The 21,961-nt window shown below is 44.0% G+C and overlaps 1 protein-coding gene across 1 annotated transcript in view; it reads right to left on the reverse strand.

Annotated features, from left to right (window-relative positions):
• The window catches only part of LOC126267870 (hemicentin-2-like), a 778,179-nt gene extending 756,444 nt beyond the window's left edge, over nucleotides 1-21,735 (reverse strand). The window contains exon 1 of the mRNA XM_049973180.1: nucleotides 21,020-21,735. Within this exon, the coding sequence (XP_049829137.1) occupies nucleotides 21,020-21,098 (79 nt within the window). The 5' untranslated portion in view covers nucleotides 21,099-21,735. The remainder of the gene's footprint in view (nucleotides 1-21,019) is intronic.
• Between the last annotated feature and the right edge of the window lie 226 nt (nucleotides 21,736-21,961).

The following is a 21,961-nucleotide window of genomic DNA, read 5'->3' on the forward strand; positions in this document are numbered from 1 at the left end:
TATATTGTCCCAGGAAGGGAAAACTTTATTGACACATTCCTGGGGTCAGATATATCACATGATCACACTGACAGAACCACAGGCACATAGACACAGGCAACAGAGCATGCACAATGTCGGCACTAGTACAGTGTATATCCACCTTTCGCAGCAATGCAGGCTGCTATTCTCCCATGGAGACGATCGTAGAGATGCTGGATGTAGTCCTGTGGAACGGCTTGCCATGCCATTTCCACCTGGCGCTTCAGTTGAACCAGCGTTCGTGCTGGACGTGCAGACAGCGTGAGACGACGCTTCATCCAGTCCCAAACATGCTCAATGGGGGACAGATCCGGAGATCTTGCTCGCCAGGATAGTAGACTTACACCTTCTAGAGCACGTTGGGTGGCACAGGATACATGCGGACGTGCATTGTCCTGTTGGAACAGCAAGTTCCCTTGCCGGTCTAGGAATGGTAGAACGATGGGTTCGATGACGGTTTGGATGTACCATGCACTACTCAGTGTCCCCTCGACGATCACCAGAGGTGTACGGCCAGTGTAGGAGATCGCTCCCCACACCATGATGCCGGGTGTTTGCCCTGTGTGCCTTGGTCGTATGCTGTCCTGATTGTGGCGCTCACCTGCACGGCGCCAAACACGCATACGACCATCATTGGCACCAAGGTAGAAGCGACTCTCATCGCTGAAGACGACACGTCTCCATTCGTCCCTCCATTCACGCCTGTCGCGACACCACTGGAGGCGGGCTGCACGATGTTGGGGCGTGAGCGGAAGACGGCCTAACGGTGTGCGGGACCATAGTCCAGCTTCATGGAGACGGTTGCGAATGGTCCTCGCCGATACCCCAGGAGCAACAGTGTCCCTAATTTGCTCGGAAGTGGCGGTGCGGTCCCCTACGGCACTGCGTAGGATCCTACGGTCTTGGCGTGCATCCGTGCGTCGCTGCGGTCCGGTCCCAGGTCGACGGGCACGTGCACCTTCCGCCGACCACTGGCGACAACATCGATGTACTGTGGAGACCTCACGCCCCACGTGTTGAGCAATTCGGCGGTCCGTCCACCCGGCCTCCCGCATCCCCACTATACGCCCTCGCTCAAAGTCCGTCAGCTACACATACGGTTCACGTCCACGCTGTCGCGGCATGCTACCAGTGTTGAAGACTGCGATGGAGCTCCGTATGCCACGGCCAACTGGCTGACACTGACGGCGGCGGTGCACAAATGCTTCGCAGCTAGCGCCATTCGACGGCCAACTATGCGGTTCCTGGTGTGTCCGCTGTGCCGTGCGTGTGATCATTGCTTGTACAGCCCTCTCGCAGTGTCCGGAGCAAGTATGGTGGGTCTGACACACCGGTGTCAATGTGTTCTTTTTTCCATTTCCAGGAGTGTATTTGGCATTGACCTTAGAAATAAAGAAGAAAAGCTATATATATGAGTATGCAGGCCTTCTTGGCGAATCTCGATGATGAGATTTTATCGGTTTATCGGCCGAGTGAAGGAGTCATTCTGTTTCGACAAGTTTTCTACTCGTTCTTGCAGGTGAAGTCTCGAGTTTATGTCCATTATATGTTTTTGTAGCCGTAGGACCACCGGCTTCTCTGTCTCGTCAACGGTGCAGTAGAACGTTCACCCAACATGAGTAACCAATAGACATCGTACAACCTCCCGCCAGGTGCAAGGAGAGACACGTATCATAAGCCGTTAAGGCCATCTAGTGAAAGCTCAAAACTCAATACGTAATTCGTTCAACAAGCAATTTCTCTCTCCTTGTGGCCAATTTTATCCTGTGACACATATACAGCCAGAGACTCCCAATTATATTACAAACTAAGCAGGAGTCGAATTTGTGGACGTGAGACAACAGGAGATATTCTATCTAATGCGAAAGGTAAAAAATAAAACTTACCTCGAGTATTGTGTGAAAGATATGTGCCAATGAAATCATAAAACCCCTTACCTACGAATTAATTGAAGTATTAGTGAAAAGACATATGCAAGAGCCTTAAAAGTTAGTGTAATTCAGCACATCCATAAGCAGTGAAGAATGGAAGAAGCTTCAGTTTATATACCAATTCCCAACTTCAGTAAATTTCTTGAAAAAGTTTACAGCTTTCTTCTCAAAACACGAAATGCTTTCCGAATCACAACATGGATATAATAAAACCCAAAGCGGCACCACTGCTGTTTGTAGTTTCTCCCACGAACTATACAGTAATATAGAACTGGGTACGCACGCTGCTGAAATGAAACTCCATTAACCAGGGATCGTGTCTTCCAGGTGCTTCGCTTCTTTTGTCGGGCAGTGTCTATGACCGCAGATTGTGTTACGTTCTGAGGTTAAGGAAAATCAGAAATAGCTACTATTGAGGTGAAAATTACTGGCGTAATAAAGTTGATACCCTATTGATAGCAGAATTGCAAAATAGAGTATGAACCGTTCATCTATGAGATGCTGAGTTTCATCAGATAATTTGCCTCTTAAACTGATTTGTGTGTAGACACAATGTGCAAATGCGCAATTTATACGGCGAAACATACAGATACGGCGTAAAATCTTGCATTTACTCAAAGCTGTACTTTTGTTAGCGAGAAAACTCTCCTACGTAGTAATTAATGCAGCATGTAGGGTAAAACAGCACGAGAATGTAACATGAAATAATTGCACAGTTAGAGTGCTGCTTCTTCATTCCTTTTCTTCCCTCTCAGATTTTGTAAACCGATTACTTCCTGCTTTTCTTGCTGCTAAAGTAGTCAAAACTCCATTCTTGATTCATGTCTATTTATAAACGTACCGTCCTAAGGTGCACGTGACTAGTTCTGTTTCAGAAACATGAGCTATCTTTCTGACAACAGTTTTGGTCAAGAGAAAATATATTATTGTTGGTTTTTGTTAGTCAGTTCATAGTAAGATCTGAGTATCTCGTACAAGATACAAACAACGAGCTTTAACTTACGAACCGTATCCCTCGATAACACTCCTGGCGTAAAGGTGGAATAACATACGGCTTCTCCGAAGTATATGGGATCAACTTCGAAGCAATGTTAGTTTGGCTTGTGCAGTTGATCCTATGTACTTCAACATGTAGGAATCAGTAACTTCTGTTTAGGCATAGTATTCTGTTTAGTGGTACGGATACAGATCAACTGCATTGGTGAATCTCTCATTATTCTGTCTATAATTAAATATTTCCTTTAGCACCAGCGTACTGTAAAGAACTACCTTAAATACCTCTCACAAAATGGGCTTCAGTGTATTTCCTGTCATGACGTTTCTTTCGAATTATAAGCCTAAGTAACAACCTGAGTAACTGAACATCTCTAGTACTTAAAACCAACTTGCTGGGTAGCGCTTGTCTTGGAACTCCTTACATGCAGGTAGTATTATTACAATTGCGCTACATTAGCACGTTAACACACAGCAAACTTCGGTGAAGTCGTTGCTACTTTAACGCCTTTGCCTTGTAAACAATACGTGAGGTCACAAAACAAATACATTTATTGGTCCAATAATGAAAAGCAAAACGCGTGTCGGAAACAGTGACCTAAGCGAAACAGTCAGTTACATCATAACGTCGGTCCTCTTACGTCATGCCTGGAGGGAAATGAACTCAGCCTTCGAAGTTCTGCAAAACAGTCCCCCGTTACGCAAGAGCCAGAACTATGGCGTTGCAGACTAAGAATTTGTGAAAATATGCTTGCTTAAGAGGACTCGGTGAATACATAGGTTTATCATTCATTTCACCACAAATCCAGTTTTAGTCCTCTGTACATATACTTATGTCGGGACGTCTCAAATGTTTGTGACAGATAGAAGGAGGAGAACTAACAGTCGAATTAGGAACAAAATGTTGCACTTTGCTGAGCCACGGAGCAAAGCAAGCTTTAGTACTCTTGATCATTTTGTGTTTTTACATCTAAAATACACTCCTGGAAATTGAAATAAGAACACCGTGAATTCATTGTCCCAGGAAAGGGAAACTTTATTGACACATTCCTGGGGTCAGATACATCACATGATCACACTGACAGAACCACAGGCACATAGACACAGGCAACAGAGCATGCACAATGTCGGCACTAGTACAGTGTATATCCACCTTTCGCAGCAATGACGGCTGCTATTCTCCCATGGAGACGATCGTAGAGATGCTGGATGTAGTCCTGTGGAACGGCTTGCCATGCCATTTCCACCTGGCGCCTCAGTTGGACCAGCGTTCGTGCTGGACGTGCAGACAGCGTGAGACGACGCTTCATCCAGTCCCAAACATGCTCAATAGGGGACAGATCCGGAGATCTTTCTGGCCAGGGTAGTTGACTTATACCTTCTAGAGCACGTTGGGTGGCACGGGATACATGCGGACGTGCATTGTCCTGTTGGAACAGCAAGTTCCCTTGCCGGTCTAGGAATGGTAGAACGCTGGTTTCGATGACGGTTTGGATGTACCGTGCATTATTCAGTGTCCCCTCGACGATCACCAGAGGTGTACGGCCAGTGTAGGAGATCGCTCCCCACACCATGATGCCGGGTGTTGGCCCAGTGTGCCTCGGTCGTATGCAGTCCTGATTGTGGCGCTCACCTGCACGGTGCCAAACACGCATACGACCATCATTGGCACCAAGGCAGAAGCGGCTCTCATCGATGAAGACGACACGTCTCCATTCGTCCCTCCATTCACGCCTGTCGCGACACCACTGGAGGCGGGCTGCACGATGTTGGGGCGTGAGCGGAAGATGGCCTAACGGTGTGCGGGACCATAGTCCAGCTTCATGGAGACGGTTGCGAATGGTCCTCGCCGATACCCCAGGAGCAACAGTGTCCCTAATTTGCTCGGAAGTGGCGGTGCGGTCCCCTACGGCACTGCGTAGGATCCTACGGTCTTGGCGTGCATCCGTGCGTCGCTGCGGTCCGGTCCCAGGTCGTACGTCCACCCGGCCTCCCGCATGCCCACTATACGCCCTCGCTCAAAGTCCGTCAACTGCACATACGGTTCACGTCCACGCTGTCGCGGCATGCTAGCAGTGTTAAAGACTGCGATGGAGCTCCGTATACCACGGCAAACTGGCTGACACTGACGGCGGCGGTGCACAAATGCTGCGCAGCTAGCGCCATTCGACGGCCAACACCGCGGTTCCTGGTGTGTCCGCTGTGCCGTGCGTGTGATCATTGCTTGTACAGCCCTCTCGCACTGTCCGGAGCAAGTATGGTGGGTCTGACACACCGGTGTCAATGTGTTCTTTTTTCCATTTCCAGGAGTGCATATAAATGTCAACAAAAACCACCGCAGGTGTATTTCAAGTACTTTTGTTAGGTGACAACCAGTTTTATTGTAAAAGAACAGCTTTAAGTAACCGGAAATTCGAGTACAGTAAAGCACTGCATGTTGTTACGTTCGGTACCTTTATTTCTCTTTGCGCCTGTTGCAGACTATTCATAGTGCCTCAGAATGTATCTCTTAACGTCATGTATGACGATTAGAGTACAGATACCTCGTGGTCTACGTACAGAATCCTTGACTAGGAATAAAAACGTCCTGGGCAAGGATCCAGCCACTTGGCTTCATTTTTTTTAAAGAACCATCAGCACTGGTGGTCTGAATCCTGGTGTAATAACTCACCCTCTTTCTGTCAACCGCCTTGCCAAACAGGAGAAAGGAGTGGACAGAGTGTTAGCGCAAGCTCTTCCCCTCACGTGAAACAAGAAGGCGGAAGAATCAGCAATCGTCAAAGAACCTACGGACGAAGACTACCAAGGAGGTGACTATGAAGAAAATGATGAAAGAGTGATGTTCTATGACCCGGAGCGTTGAATGGGTCTATCTGCAGATAGTGGGGGTCAGGATATCAAATGGAACGACGATTAGAATTTCTGGTCAGGATCAGGATAATATTAACGACGGCAGACAGTGGTATAACGTGATTCGTCGTGAACGGAAACGTAGGGTAGAGAGAATGGTCAACAGTTCAGTAACAGGGTTGTTTTCATAAAATCGACAACAAAACGAAGCCAACAATAACAGCAACAATGCCAACGTCGGAAGCATAAGGCGAAAAGTCTGAGAAGGAATATGAGAATATTGAGTGTGGAATTCGGTAAGTAAAGGGAGAAAACAATCTAATAATCATACAATAAGTACTATAAAGATTGGTATAAAAATTGTGGTACAAAGTGGGCTTGGTAGTAGGAATGAAAGAAGAGAAATAATAATCTTCTGCAATAAATTCCAGCTAGGAACACACTGTTCATAAATCACAAGGGGAAGTGGTGTACATGGAAAAGACCCAGAGACGCAAGAATATTTCAGCAGGATTACGTAATGGTGAAAGATTCCGAAATCCAACACTGCTCTGTAAAGCGTACTAGGAAGCAGACCTTACCACAACCACAGGAAACCAAGGAATACATACACTAACCCAAACACACACACGCACACATACATATATACACGAGGAATAGTAGACGGTTTCCGCAGCCGCAAGAAACAAACAGAAACTGATCGCATTTCATAGCATCAAAATAAAGCAGACGAGGTGAAAGTGCGTCTGCACAATATGCTTACTGAATTATATCGATTGTCGGTGAAGAGCAATGACATAAAAATACATGTGTGTAACAACATGAGGAGGGCAGTACTAACTGTGATTTAAGTGTACTTAATTAGTAGTGATGAAAACCGTGAGAACTATTTATGATCTTGGGAAACAGATCTTTAAATAAACCCAAATTGTTATAGTGGCCACTGAAAATGCTTTGAAGTAAAACGAAACGTGTATGGTCAAAATCAGACTTCTATTTTACTGTGTAGCACTTATTAACCGTAGTTACTTGTATAACTGTATATAAAAGGAGGCTAAGAAGAAATAAGTCATCATGGATATAATAAACATTAGTCATGATCCGACAACCAACAGTCACAGTTGACATCTGTTACCTGTATTTGAATGTACTGAGCGATGGAACGCAATCATGAGATGTTGGACATACATTCGGGAGGACCGATATAAAAAGCCCCATTTGGCCATCTACATTTACGGCACCTACCAACAGAACATAGTAAAATTTCTTTGATGCCGTTTCCCAATCCGAACCTGTGTTCTAATTCAGATAACTTTGTTATTGATGCTGTCTTCTTTGTTAATTTTCCTTCTTTCTGTGATTCACACAGCTTTTAAGGCAGTAATATTTTGCCGCCATACATTTAATATTATGTACATTATCTTTGATTTGTACTGATATTAGGTTATCGTTTACGATGCAGAATCGTACTATTAACCATTCGATTGACTGATACTGGCTAGCAGCATATACTAACAATTTCTGTAGTACTGCATGTCTGGGAGTTAATTAGAGGTGAGCAATGACAGGAAGGGTTACGTGGGCCACGCGTCCCGTTGAAGCCGCTATTTGCTAAATTGCGGCTGGGAAGAGACTTGTCGTCCTCTGCAGGGGCGAACATTTAATGCACTGAGAGAGAGCAGAGTGAGGAGGTGGTATACAAAGCTGGAGGCTTCAGCACCTCCGCAGCACGGACATTGTGGGCAGGAGGTTGCACTCTGGTGGCAAGGAAATAATTTCAGAATAGCTTACCTGGCGAAAGACTATCGGGGCTAAGGGAATGCGAGGAATCACGAACGATGGTCTCAAGCTGTTATGTGAGGAGTCTTCTCCTGGAAGCGCCAGGGCAGGCTTCCTGCTGAAACGCAGAGGCGCCTATTTGACTGGCGGAGTGCTAAGTATGCAGACGTGAAAATAGCACTCCGTCTTCAGGCCACAAGTGACCCATCGGGACCAACCGACCGTCATGTCATCCTCAACCAAGGATGCACAGAGGAGGGGCGTGTGGTCAGGACACCGCTCTCTCGAACGTTATGATTGTTTTTCTTTGACCGGAGCCGCCACTATTCGGTCGAGTAGCTCCTCAATTGGCATCACGTTGCAGAGGAGGCTGAGTGCACCCCGAAAAATGGCAACAGTGCATGGCGGCCCGGATGGTCACCCATCCAAATGCCGGTCAAGCCCGACAGCGCCTAACTTCGGTGTATCCACTGCGGCAAGGCCGTTGCCCAGACGTGGAAATGGAATCTAACAAAATATCTTCTAAAAGGGATGTCAGCTTCATGTGACTGGTGGCAGATTCAGGACCCATGTAGTAAGAGGTTATGTTTCTGTAAAGGCCGCTGGGGTATGTCGCCTGTGCGCAAACGTTGAAGCCGCCTGTCCAGGAGGAACTGGGTTATGGCGTGGAGAGGAACTTCCTTGCAGTGATCGCTCGAAGACACTTCTCTCTGGGAATCGAACCAGAGGCCACACTTGCGAGAACCACAGCTGAGAATCTGGCCGACAGATTTTGAGAAGTGTTGCTTGCGACACAAATAGTACACGACGTCATTTCTCTGTGAACAGAGATGTTATTCTGATGATTCTTTAGCTCTCTAATGAGTCTGGCATACATCGAAGTGCTTCTTCATCGGAGAATACTTGAGTTCAATATATCTTCCCCGTTAATGACGAAAAATAAATCTTGATTTGTGTTCTGTCTTGTACCGTGGTAATTTCAGCCCTGGGAGTTCGCAGGCGACATATTGCGTCTACTGTTTAGGCAGAGAATTGCAGGTACGCCATGTACATCACCTGCATAGCAGCCAACACTCCAACGAGTTGATCACTGATGCAGCGCTATCGCTGTCTGTACTTCAATACGGAATGTGCGAACTCAGGTTCTCCGGATAAGGAAACACTCATAGTAGAAGTGTCGAGTTCCATTTGCTTGCCTTCTGATGTTTTCTCTCAAAGTGCCAGTGAAGGTGAATATATTTTGTTCCCCAGCCAACTTTGCGTCTAATAACATTAGTGGGGGGGGGGGGGGGGAGGGGGGAAAGGGGAGGTGGAAGTTGAAGTGAAATGTCCTGCCATGCTTGAAATTACATGTAGGGTAGAATCCGACATGTGATCTCTTATTTATACAATGTTTTACACTTCACATGTTTTTTAAGAATAAATGATTTTAGGTATAAAGTTGTGATTCTGAAGTATTCTAACAGGAAAGATTGGACTGACGTGCTAAACTAAAGTGAAATAAAAGCACAACACGATACTTCGTTTTATGGGATCCCTAATTGCCGGTTGTCAATGGTAGGATCGTTGTAATCATTTCAAAGGCGGGAGAATTCCATTGCAGAGACATTTTCAGGCAATCAAACGTACACACAGTGTATGTTACATGCACCACTTACATAATAACTTTAAAACTCGTTTTGTGTCCCTTTCCAACAAGAAAAACGTTAACGAGCTGTCATCGTCATGCAGAAATGTCACAAGATCGTCGAATCGTGGCTCCGATTCCTGTCTAGCAATAGGATGGTTACGAATCGATTCTGGTGGTCAAAATGGTTCAAATGGCTGTGAGCACTATGGGACTTAACATTTGAGGTCATCAGTCCCCTAGAACTCAGAACTAATTAGACCTAGCTAACCTAAGGACATCACACACATCCATGCTCGAAGCAGGATTCGAACCTGCGACCGTAGCGGTAGCGCGGTTCCAGACTGAAGCGCCTACAACCTCTCGGGCACTCCGGCCGGCTCTGGTAGTCACCTTGGATGTGATTTCTCAGGTGGTTACCCGATCTCATCTACGCTATCCGTTCTCATCAATACACTGGTGAACTGCGTAAGTGTTTCCACCTTACGCTTTACACAAACGACAATTACACAAAACATCATGTCTACATTAGAACACTAAAACGCAAACCGATTTAAACACTCAAACATCCACCTGTTGATTGAGCCATTCGTCATTCTGTGTACATAAAACGAACATGGAAGCTAGTTTATAGTGAATGAAACAAGCCGAGTGGAATACGTTATTCTGTATTTCCGCAACCTGAGATAGACAAGTTTGTAAAATCTGATTAGAACCCTATTTAAAGATCCACAGATTTCACAGAAATTATGTATACATGTATTATTTTCTTGTGTTTTTCCTCAGTTCACCTTTATTCTTTTTTTTTTACAAACCACAAATTCCATTGTTTTTTTTGTTTGTTTTTTACGCGTTAAGAGTAAGGTTTTCTAGGTTTCTGAGGGGATCTTTGTACTTTATTTGGCATAAACTGACACAGTATTCTCATTTTTCGCTTCTGCAGAGTAAATATTTTTTGAGCTACGCTTAATTAGTCCAGATTCTTCCCAAGGATAGTATTAAATGAAAATAGACACTACACACGTCTGCAGGTCAATATAATAATACAATAAATGATATCTGTAAGTACATGACAAATAGAATTGGCTTTTTCTTTACTGTATTAACATACTGATGCCTGCTCAGTTTATTATCGATTTGGATATCTAGGATTACATGGAACCTTATTTATCTGAATCCCTTCATCTCTACTTCCAGTCCTTGAACGATTTTGAATATCCTGTAAAACTTTAATGGTTAAGTTGTTTCCAGTGAATCAGCTGCAAACCTTTTCCGTTATTTTTTCTGGCTGTGATTGACTTCTTCGTGTCCTTTATTAGTATTCTAATGTCATCGGAAAACATGATTATTTTTGAATTAACACAAAAAAGCAGGACTGGCACTAGCAGTAAACTTTGTGTCACCATATTTAAAGTTTCCCAGCTTCAAGTATTGTCTCATTCCTGTTTAATCAGTTGTTTATGTGGCCTTCCGCTTCATTGTGATAATACATCAACCGAACAAGCGAAATACCTATGACACCTTATCGTTGTAGTTTTTCTAGATGAATTTAATGATCTACGCTATCGAAGGCCACAATAATATAAAATTCCCATGAGACGTTTTCGTAGTTCAATATTCAGCTGCAAGCTATCTCTTCTAAAGCTTTTGAGATGACAAGAAACAGTTAGATGAAACTATAATTAGAGGTTAGTTACTAAATTTCTTCTTTTATACTTAGGAGCTACTACTGCTTCACTGTATTTAAAAAAATCACTGCAACTCATCCGCTATTAACAAAGGAAATGGGCGTTATTACGAAGCTAGCATACGATTTTTGTACACGTATTGATGTACCATCAGACTATGAACAGTTAATACGATACAGCGTCCAAATTATTTTTGTCATCCCTCTAACAGATAATCTTGCCAAACCGTTACCGAGTATAGGAGTACGAAATGCCTATACACGTGGTCGAGCTTTTTGCCCATTCGTTCTATGAATTTATATCATCTGTGTCTCTGCTACTGTCATCACTGAGTTGAATATCATTTGTCTTAGCGAATTTACTCTATTCAAGCTTAATAAAAGTCCAAATTGCCTTTGTTTTGTTTTTGCAATATTTTAATTTTTCGAGCGCAACACTTGATTTCTGTGCTTTTGATGACTGATTGTAATTCGCCATTAATTCTTTATTATACTAACACTCTACCTGAATTAAAGCTGTCACTTCCTGGCTCATTATACTTTGATTCCAAATATATGCCACCCGTTCTCTAGAATATCAATGTAATTTAATTGTACCTGACACTCTGAAAAGGATAACTGGAATCCCGCTATTGTAAAAATATTTTTCATAAAACATTAATACGGTCACAAGTAAAGGTGATATCACAGTTTAAAAAAGGAAATCGCTATAGCAGTGGGCATATAGAGAAATCAGCGTACTGACATCGTTTACGAAGTATATGCAAGAATAGTGAACAGGAGGTCAATCATATAGCTGGGAGTTTATTACGGGAAAAATGAAAGGGATTTCGGACGGACAGGTCGACAAAAGAAGCAGTGTTTACACTGCTGAGCCACAACATTATGACCGCCTATCCAACAGCCGGTATGTCTCCCTTTGGCACAAATAACAGAGGCAGGGAATGGATGCAGTTAGGCAATTGTACGTCGCTAGAGGGAACTGGCACCACATCTGGACACACAAGACTCATAAGTCCAGTAAATTCCGGGAAGGGGTTGACGAGCTCTGAAGCCACGTTCAATCACATCCCAGACGTGTTAGATCACGTTCCGGTCTGGCGAGTTGTGGGGCCAGCACATCGACTGAAACTCGCCCCTGTGTTCCTCGAACCACTACATCACACTTCTGTCTTCGTAACAGGGCGCATTACCTTATTGGAAAATGCCATTGCAGAGGTGTACGTGGTCTGCAACCAGTGTAGGATACTCCATGGCCATCATGGTGCATTGCACGAGCTCCACTTCACTCATGGATGCCCACGTCAATCTTCCCCACAGGATAATGGAACCGCCGCCAGCTTGTCTCTGTCTCGCTCTACAGGTGTCAAGGAGCGGTGCCCCTGAAGAAGGTATCGAGATTCATCAGATCTTGAAAAGCTCTGCCATTGCACCAACGTCCAGTGCCGATGGTCTCGTTGCGATTTCAGCCGTGGTTGTCAATGTTGGCACATTCGTGGGTCGTCGGCTGCGGAGAGCCATCGTTAGGTGTGTTCGGCGCACCGTGTGTGTTCAGATACTCTTGTGCTCTGACGATCATTGAAGTCTGATGTTAGTTTGCCACAGTTGGCCACCAGTCAGGTTTTACCAGTTGGCTTCGCCACGTGTTTGCAGACGCTCGCCACAGCACTCCTCGAACTCTCGACAAATCGTGCGCCGGCCGGTGTTGCCGTGCGGATCTGGGCGCCTCAGTCTGGAACCGCGTGACCGCTACGGTCGCAGGTTCGAATCCTGCCTCGGGCATGGATGTGTGTGATGTCCTTAGGTTGGTTAGGTTTAATTAGTTCTAAGTTCTAGGTTACTGATGACCTGAGAAGTCGCATAGCGCTCAGAGCCATTTGAACCATTTTTAACAAATCGTGCTGTTTCCGAGATGCTCGAGCCGAGCTTCCGAGCCATCACGGTCGAACTCAGATGGAACGCACGCCTTCCGCACTCTACACACAAACAGTACGGTCATTGATACTGCATGCACCGTTCAAGGGTCTGACTAGCAGTCATTCCTCGCCGGGGGACGCCGTTATCGACTGCACAAGTTTATATCGACAGTAGGTTGATCGTAATGTTCGTATAATAAAAACAAATAATCGATAAACAGAGTGAGTGTAATAGGGTAAAAATCGTTCAAATGCCTCTGCGCACTATGGGACTTAACTTCTGACTCATCAGTCCCCTGGAACTTAGAACTGCTTAAACCTAACTAACCTAAGGACATCACACACATCTATCCCCGAGGCAGGATTCGAGCCTGCGACCTTAGCGGTCTCGCGGTTCCAGACTGTAGCGCCTAGAACCGCTTGGCCACTCAGGCCGGCGTGTAATAGGGAAACCCATTCATCGTTTATTCATTTTATTAAGGCATTCGGTAATATTGGTAGAAAACTGTGGAGATTTTAGAGAGAAACTGTGTGATCATAAGACCTAATAGACGTTTTAAAAAGTCTGTACAGATACACGAATATAATTTTGGATATGAACTCCACTCTAACACGGCCTATGACCACAAACAAAGGAGAAAGACAATTGTGCAGCATTTTATCCGCACTCTTAATGTTTATTTAGATGACGCAGTTCGGGAATGGAAGAATTTTTTAAAGGGGAAATTAAGATTAACAGTAATTCCCGATTGAATTGTTATTTGTACGCAGACGACACCACACCGCTGGCCGATAATGAAGAGACGTAGAAAGGGTTACGTTAAGTTTGGGTAGAGTACTTTGGGAAGAGTACCATTTAACGATTTCAAAAAAGAAGACAAATTCAATGGCTTTCAAAGGAAAATGTACTGTACAAACAGAAATTGTGATCAACAATAAAACAATGAAACAATGAAACAAGTCAAACATTTTAAATATTTAGCTCTGACGTCATATTTATGTAAGACGAAGACGAAAGAAGAAATGGGCAGAGTTTGGGAATATTTGTGGAATAATAGACAGATGTCTAAAAAATAAAACGACGATAGAAACAAAATAGAAATTTTACAAGGTAATGGCAGTTTCAGTGTTTGCCTTCCGGAGTGAATCGTGAGTAATATACAAATGTCGGGAAAGTCACATACGAGCCACAGTAACGAGGTACCTAAGAGCAATAAGGGATGCTCAAGTGGTGGCAGATTTCTAAATTCGGAACTTGGGGAAGAACTGAATATAATTAACGTAATAAATAAATTTCAATAAAATAAGAGAACTGGAATCAACATTCTAAAGAATGACTGAAGAACAGTTACGCATCCCGATAAGAAGATTTAAGCCGGTTATGAGAAGAAGTCAAGGAAGGGCGAGAAAGTGATGGCAAAACAAAAAAGAAGCCTAGTGCTTGAGGTGAAGACGGTGATGATTAATTTCTTCTCGACTGTGTGTCCTTGATAAACGTTTCATTGTTAGTCTTTAAATTTTTTTTGCACAATGTAACTGAAGCAATAATTATGACTGAGCAAAGTCATATATTGCTTCCCGTAGTTAAACAAAGATTCTGTTTCAGCGTCTTCCACTATAGTTGGATGACAATTTCCCTATTCCTTCTTTTCTTACTAATCAAATTATGTGGTCCTATTCTTTGTAGCTTTCTAACATGCATGAAGCATGTGAGGACTATCTCCTAATTCCAAAACGCTATTTAATAGTTAATGAAATTATGTATTTTGTGACTCAAAAATACGGTCAAAGTATTCTCTACGATGATTAGTTTCTACATTGTTTTCAGTATCAGTGACTAATATGAAAAAAAAAGAAAACAAGAAGTACGCCCATGTATTCCAGAATAAATTTATACTTTGCAGTGGAGTGTGTGCTGATTCGAAAATTCGCAAAGAATAAAAGCATGTAACGATACAGTAATCGAACCTGGACCTCTGATGGCAGGTGCTGTACCGACATTGTTATCGTCATTGTTTTTCTAATTTGGTCTGTGCGGATGTCTCATGACACCTTTTCAAATTTATAGTTAAATACTTCATTCATTTTTTTTCTTTTTATCGCAGCAGGCAGCTGGCCTTCCGACCAAGTTCCTGTCTCGGCTAAAACCGAGCGAGCTATCCAAGCACGACGCACGCTCATAGCTTAAGTTCAGCCATTACCTTGTCTGCATGATGGTCGGACGTGAGGGATACTGGTGGTGCAAGCATGGCTCGTGAGTAGTACCTGCAAAAGGCAATGGTCGCTATTTCGATTCCTAGTACTCCACTCAAGAAGTTTCAGATCGACCAATATCGTATATGATCTTCTATTTCCTTTCACATCTACTCCACGTAAAATCTTATTGCAAATAACGTACTATTCAAACTAAAGAAACGTGTTCGTCAATACTGCACGTTCGTAAAGATAATTAAAATTTTACTTTTGAAAATTTGTATCAGAAGTGGGATTCGGACCTGTCCTCATGCGTTAGTGTTTTGCTTTATCAATAATTATATCAACCGAGCATTTTTCTTGGACCAACTCAAATTCTAAATGCCACATTTGAGTACCTGCAGGTTCTCCGAAATTATGCTCAAATTATTTCCAGTAACTTTAGAATAGCACATGAGAGAGAGAGAGAGAGAGAGAGAGAGAGAGAGAGGGAGAGAGAGGGAGAGAGAGATTCACAGAATGTCGGGTCTTACTGCCGCCACAGTAAAATATGTTATTCGATGGGAGGAAAGCACTTCTTTACCGTTGAAAATATATTCGCGGAATATTTACGGTAACACTGAAAATTTGAATCCATCTGACAAGGCTTAAATGATGAAAGCACTTGCTGACGAAAAGCGGAAAATGTGGTTTCAACGAAAATATTTAAAATGTGGTATATTAATCATTTGCATTCAGTTTGTAAATTTCTATGACTTACAACATGTTATCGTAAACGCCGGATCTTCCGGATTGAGAAGCAGAGTTCGATACATAAAACTAGGGTACTCCCTGACGCAAAAGATTGTTTTCAGATGTACACGCACTACCCCTTAGATCAGTGAATGACACATTAAGTATTTTCTCGTTTTCACCTGCAGAATGATTTTATTACCTCTTTAAGTATATAGTCTCATTTTTACAGTTTGCCATTTTCAAGTAATCCTGCAATATACAATAAGCAATATTTTCGTCTAGGGTTATAAAGTTTATGTTAAATAGCCTACTCTACTTTTGTAGATATTTACGTTTTTATATGTCACACCAAACTGTCTTGGAGTGTCTACTGAGATTATTTCTCAGTTCCCGCGCTGTTGAGGCTTGTGAAAAATTTATATGTTGTGTCACCTTTTACACCTTTCCATTTGCACTTAGGTTCGTATCACAGCACAATCAATTCCAGTGTTCTTTACAACAAATTTACAATTCATAGGCACGGAACCTGCCGAAACGAGAATCGTCGTTTGTACATAACGACCTAATAAAATCATTGTGATGCAGCAATTGGGGAAGTAATTCGTCATTCTCCAAAGATGCCTTTCGCAGTCGAGAAATCGTTCTATGGTATATCAACCACGGCCTCTCAGACATGAAGTTGTAACTCAACTGACAGGGGCCATGGAGGTCTCCACTATACGACATAAACTACAACTATTTTGCCTCATTTCTTGTAGCCTCACAACCACTATCGAAGATATGAATAACCTATTCTGATTTCCTCTCATAAATAACACGTCTCTGCACCATAAAGGTGAAGTAAAATGTTTATTACATACTTAGGCCGTGTGTATACTGAAACTGAGTAATTGACCAGATTGTCCTTAGTGTTGTATTCACTAAGGGGGAAGAGTAAGGTAAGCAGTGTTCAGACTTTTATCACCGGTCAGATTACCGACAAACGGAAATGACGTTTGGACACTGTTAGAGGCGCTAGCTAGTGCACACACTCTCGAAATAGATCATAAATTATTATAACAAACATTAAAAAGTGAAACGCTTCGTACGACTTCTCGATTAACAAAATTTTGCGACGCACTCCAACGGAGTAAAACGTTTGAACAAATTGTTTGGAAACCCTTTTCTACTTTTTGCTTAGCCGTGGACGTTGGATGTCTAACTCCACGACATTCGGCGCTAGACATTCAAGACGCGGGCGTATCCTAATTGCTTAGAGCATGCAAAAAAGTTTTAGGTGATTGTGTTGAAACATGGCATGCACTTATAGTACAAGGATACCGGGAGCCTCAAAGTAAAGAAAGAAAAATGAAACGGGATCCCTAGAGTATCACCGACCTGCACTCAAAGAAATAGCCATCATACCTTTGAAATATTCTGATCGTCTGTTTCGTTTATCAGTGTATGATGCGAGTTTCGTTAACATGTAACAGAAACTATCTATGTCAATTTATTGTGGTGGAACTTGATAATAGTGTAGAGAAGAGCGAAAACGCAAGCAATATCGCTCCAAGTTAAAGCTGCCACGCCCCTCCTCCCCCCACAAAAAAAAGGAAAAAAGAATTCTCAAAACAAAACAACATTCTGCTACCGAAACAGAGCAACATAAAAATTTAGTATCACTTTCTATGTAACCACAACACATCATGTAGCAAGTGTACCCAGAGCACTTGCGAATCATATCTCAAAAATATTTTGTTACTCAGCATGAGACTAAGATGGGTTAGTCCATACCTCTTTCTCTCCACTCTCCTTCCCCTCCCCCCCTCCCCTCACGACGCCTCTAGCCACTCCGTCCCCTCCAAACTAGCAGCTTCTGATACGCCCATGACATTAGAATTACGGCGAATTTTGCTGCAGACTTCCGCAGCTGCACACAGTGATCTATTATTTCCAGTGGTTTAAAAACCTTTTTCAACTGAGGGCACATAATCTTAAGGAGTATCATTAGTATGACGGTTAGTTTGTGTTCGAGAACCCACACTAGTGTTAGCGGGGTCAACGTGACGTTTTATATTTGTAGTCTGCATAAACTATCACTGTCCATATTGTCAAAGAACAGTATAACTAAGAAGTTTATTCTTACCCCTTTTGTCCTTGTTTTATTACCAGTCAGATATCGAACACACTAGCACCAAGAATTTTTTGGCACAGTTCCAACACAATCAATAAGGATTTCGTTAGACATGGTTCATGAGCTTCGATTCACAGCTTGAGGTCCGCGCTGCAGAGACACTATCTCTACTCGTAAATTTCAACTGAAGTCTTTCAGATAACCGATCCAGTACTCTCTGGATAACACCCCTGATCTCTCGCGATGTGTCAGTTCATTCATCCAACTGAAGCAAACTGTGAAAAGTGTAGTATAAGGCGCCATATTGCCAGAGATATTGTTTGTGACATCCAGTCACATTCTGGCGGAACTGGATTTCATTGAAGTTCCCTGATAATGATTTAGTGTTCCGTGCGGCATGAAGAATACGGTTCCGCAATGTATAATATGTTACTCAAGATCAAATCTCTGTAAGGGAACTGCAGGACAACCCTGATCTGCTTTGTGGACCTAGGTCGGCACCTAAAAGCTCCTAATAGTGCGGCAGTTTTGTAACTATGCGCTAGATTAAGCTACTATCGTAAATAACATAGATAGATAATAAGGCGTGAAGCCGCAAAAACGAGAAATAATCCCTAGCGGATGCCTCTCATTGGTTTCAAACACGAATCATACCAAAAAATTATTTCCTTGCTATTCGTTCTTATTTATCAGGCTGGCTGAAAACTGACAGTAAACTGTCTTTCCAACAATATTTCAGATAAATTTTAAATGCAACGAACTTTATTGTTAAGTACTTTCGAGGATTCCCTCGACAATATTATTGCGGGAATTGATCGTTAGAAAGTAGCCTGTCAATTCGTTTCACTTATCCGTTAATCCGTGAGCTATATGAAACATTTTGATTCGTGTTCTTTGTCGCCCAATAAGCGCAGAAAAATTTCAGACTACTTGGAATGAAGTGGAAGTAATACCAGCATGCTTCAATTCCATGTATTTACAGAGTCGGAGACTGGAGTAATTAAAAGTGTTGCAGCGAAGAAGACCACAATACAAATTGAAGCAGGTGAACTTTATTCACTTGTGCTTGCATTTTAATCAGTTAGTTTCACTGTAACTGTTTTCGTTTTACTAAGAAATGACCTTAATTTTATTCCAATGGCTTCTCCTTTTCCTTCAACCAGTGTCTGAGGAAATCATACGGCTCAGAAACGGGGCCAGGTGAAATCCAAAGAGCGAACTAGCTAAAGAGCTCTTACGGAGCAGTAACGAAACACAAACAAAACTTCCGCCTGCCCCTGGCTACAGAACTTGAGAGGGAATTTAATTCCGCAACGTGGAAGTATTAGGGTTAACTCCGCGGCCGGACGGAGACCGCAGAAACTCGGCGAGTGGCTGCGTAATGTCTGAGGCGGGCACACGCTCCGTGCACTACTTTCTGCTGCTGTTCCCGACAGAACGATGCGGGGCGGAGAAGCTACAAGCCTGCGGATATTCCAGGGACGTTACTTTACCCCATCGACAATACGGATATATTTTGCGTTACTGGATGCCTTTGTCAACTGTTACGTTACGTGAAACCACCTTATTCCAGGCTGTTTGCTGTGCTATGCGTGTGTGCACAATCCTAAGCAGGGTATTTTCAACACGAACACTGTAACTGTAGTGCTTTTCGGCGTTTTTGTAGGTTCTTGAAAGAAATCTGGTTTGTTACTGACAGCCAAATCTTATCAAAAGTGTCTAGTTTGACAACAAGAGGGGCGATATTTTCAGCTACGTGATCGGCATACATGAATTTGATAACGTAGTTTAAAACTTACTTAAACGTAAAGGTAAGCACCTATAAAGTGAGTTGCGAGGTAAGTAGAACAAATTGCTCCGAAACCTACCGCCATTAATATTTCCTCTCGTGGAGTGAGCAGCGTAATTATCCCTCAAACTGATAGTTGTTTTTCTCTGTTACCCCTCACTCTGTCTCCGTTTCCTAACACCCTGCCCAGTGCTTTGTGCTCTTTCTCTTGGTTTCCTCTTCCACTTCTACTCTCTCCCTCATCCCCCCCCCCCCCCGCCACTCTCAGTCTAGCTACCCCTTTCCCCTCTGCTTCTAGACCCCTCCACCCCCTCCTCACCCCATCCACATATACATGCACACACACTGATGAACCAGGTTATTACCTTGCCTGTCTCATCGTCTTCCAGCATCTGTATAGATTATTTGCTCTTCTATCTTCTGTAACCAGCAACTGATCTCGTCAATCCATAACAATGTGTGCTTATCTCTCTCTCTCTCTCTCTTTGTGTGTGTGTGTGTGTGTGTGAGAGAGAGAGAGAGAGAGAGAGACAGAGAGAGAGAGAGAGAGAGAGAGAGAGAGTATGTGCTCGCGTGTGTGTATGTCAGAGAGACAGGGACGTAGAGAGAGAGAGAGAGAGTGGGGGGGGGGGGGGGGGGGGAGGGGCGGCGGCAGTCAGAGAGTTACAGGTACGGATAAAGCAACGGGAGCAGTGATAAAATAGAGAGAGTAAATAGGGAAAATACGGAAAAGGTTTGATAAGCAGTGACTTCGATATCACATCCGCGAACTTGACTAGTATTTCGCTTCTTGCAGCTCTTTAAGCAGTAACTGATAGAGTAGTTTATATGGCCGTGTCTGTGCCGGAATATAAACTGTGAAACTACTGAGCTGGGCAGATAGGAATTCTGCGTGTGTGGAAATATAAGAATAATATTAATTAGTATGCACAAATTACCTCCGCATCATACTAAAAATAATGTGAAATTATTTTAATTGAATTGAGACACCAACACGATCCGAGGCAGGATTAGCAACGCCTTTCATTCCCAGCAAATCTCACAACAGGTCCGTAAGGCTGGCTGCGTGACTCACAAAATCTGTTTCTCTTTGTAGCAGCGGTAAATGTTACCGCTCACTTATCTGTTCTGTTTAAAAGACGTGAAATAAGAAAGGCAAAAGGCAAAGCAAAGAATTCCTCGTTACTAAATATACGAAAACTTGTCATCTTAGCGTTTGTCAATATCTTCTAAGAAACTGTAATGAACATGAGACCATTCCCGCACAGGTGTAAGTGATCTAACAATAGGTACTCGTTGAGCGTAATGGTAGGCATTTGCTTAACGAAACTAAAATTTCATTTTCTGCACAGGTCTATGGATAGATAAATTAGAAGGCTACTTACTCTCTTTTGCCAGGAGGCCTGTCGAAGTAACAAGCGCGAGGGCCAACAGAAGTCCATCCCAACCACTTCTGCCACTCATTTTCTAGAACTCTATAGTCTGCAGATCTTCGATTCCGTATGAAATTCCATTCGAACCAATCACCTTTGACGATTAACGTACATTTGCGGTCTCACATATATACGACTACATATTTTCTCATGACTAACGACGGAAAAGTATGGTATGACCACTTCGAGGGCCGCAGGAAGCTCCGAAAGTCACTCGCGGGACACGCACTGCAGATAGAAACGATCTTCCAGAGTTTTTTATCAAGTGAAAGAGAAACTTTGTCATTGTTAGCACAAGTACACAGTTTCTCCAGAAAAGGGCAGTCCTGAGTAGAGGAGTGCTCTGAGCAGTCTATCAGAAGTTGTGTACTGAGGCGCGATCGCAGGATTCGGAGGGCGTCGAGCGCGCGTCGTAACATATGGAGAGGCGAATCTCGTCGACGCACTCGCGGAGGGTCCGTCACGCTGCGTAAGTGGGTCACAGCATCCGGCCGAGACGTCAGCGCATGGCGCGGCCTCTGGAGGCGGCCGAGTCGGCTCTGCGGCACGGGGGCGGCAGCAGCGCCGCCCCTCGCCTCCCCAGCGGCGCCGCAGACGCCAGCAGCATCGCCCGGGCGCGTCCAGTCGGACCTGTAGCCGCCGCCGCGCTAGCGATCGCAGCCGCACACAGCCCGGCGGCGAGCGAGCGGGCACCGCGACGCGCTCTGACGTCATCGGAGCGGGGCGCCGACGCCGACGCCGCCGCCGCCGCCGTCGACGCCGGGGTGTCGGCGCACGCGCCGTGGCGACGCCTCCGACGCCGGCATCTGCTCCAGCCGCCGCTGCGTTGGCCCGATACCGCCGGCCTGGCCCGGCGCACGGTGTCTGTCGCGCGACAGAGGCCCGCCCCGCGCT

The sequence above is a fragment of the Schistocerca gregaria genome, chromosome 4 (genome assembly GCF_023897955.1).
Source record: "Schistocerca gregaria isolate iqSchGreg1 chromosome 4, iqSchGreg1.2, whole genome shotgun sequence".
Lineage (NCBI taxonomy): Eukaryota > Metazoa > Arthropoda > Insecta > Orthoptera > Acrididae > Schistocerca > Schistocerca gregaria.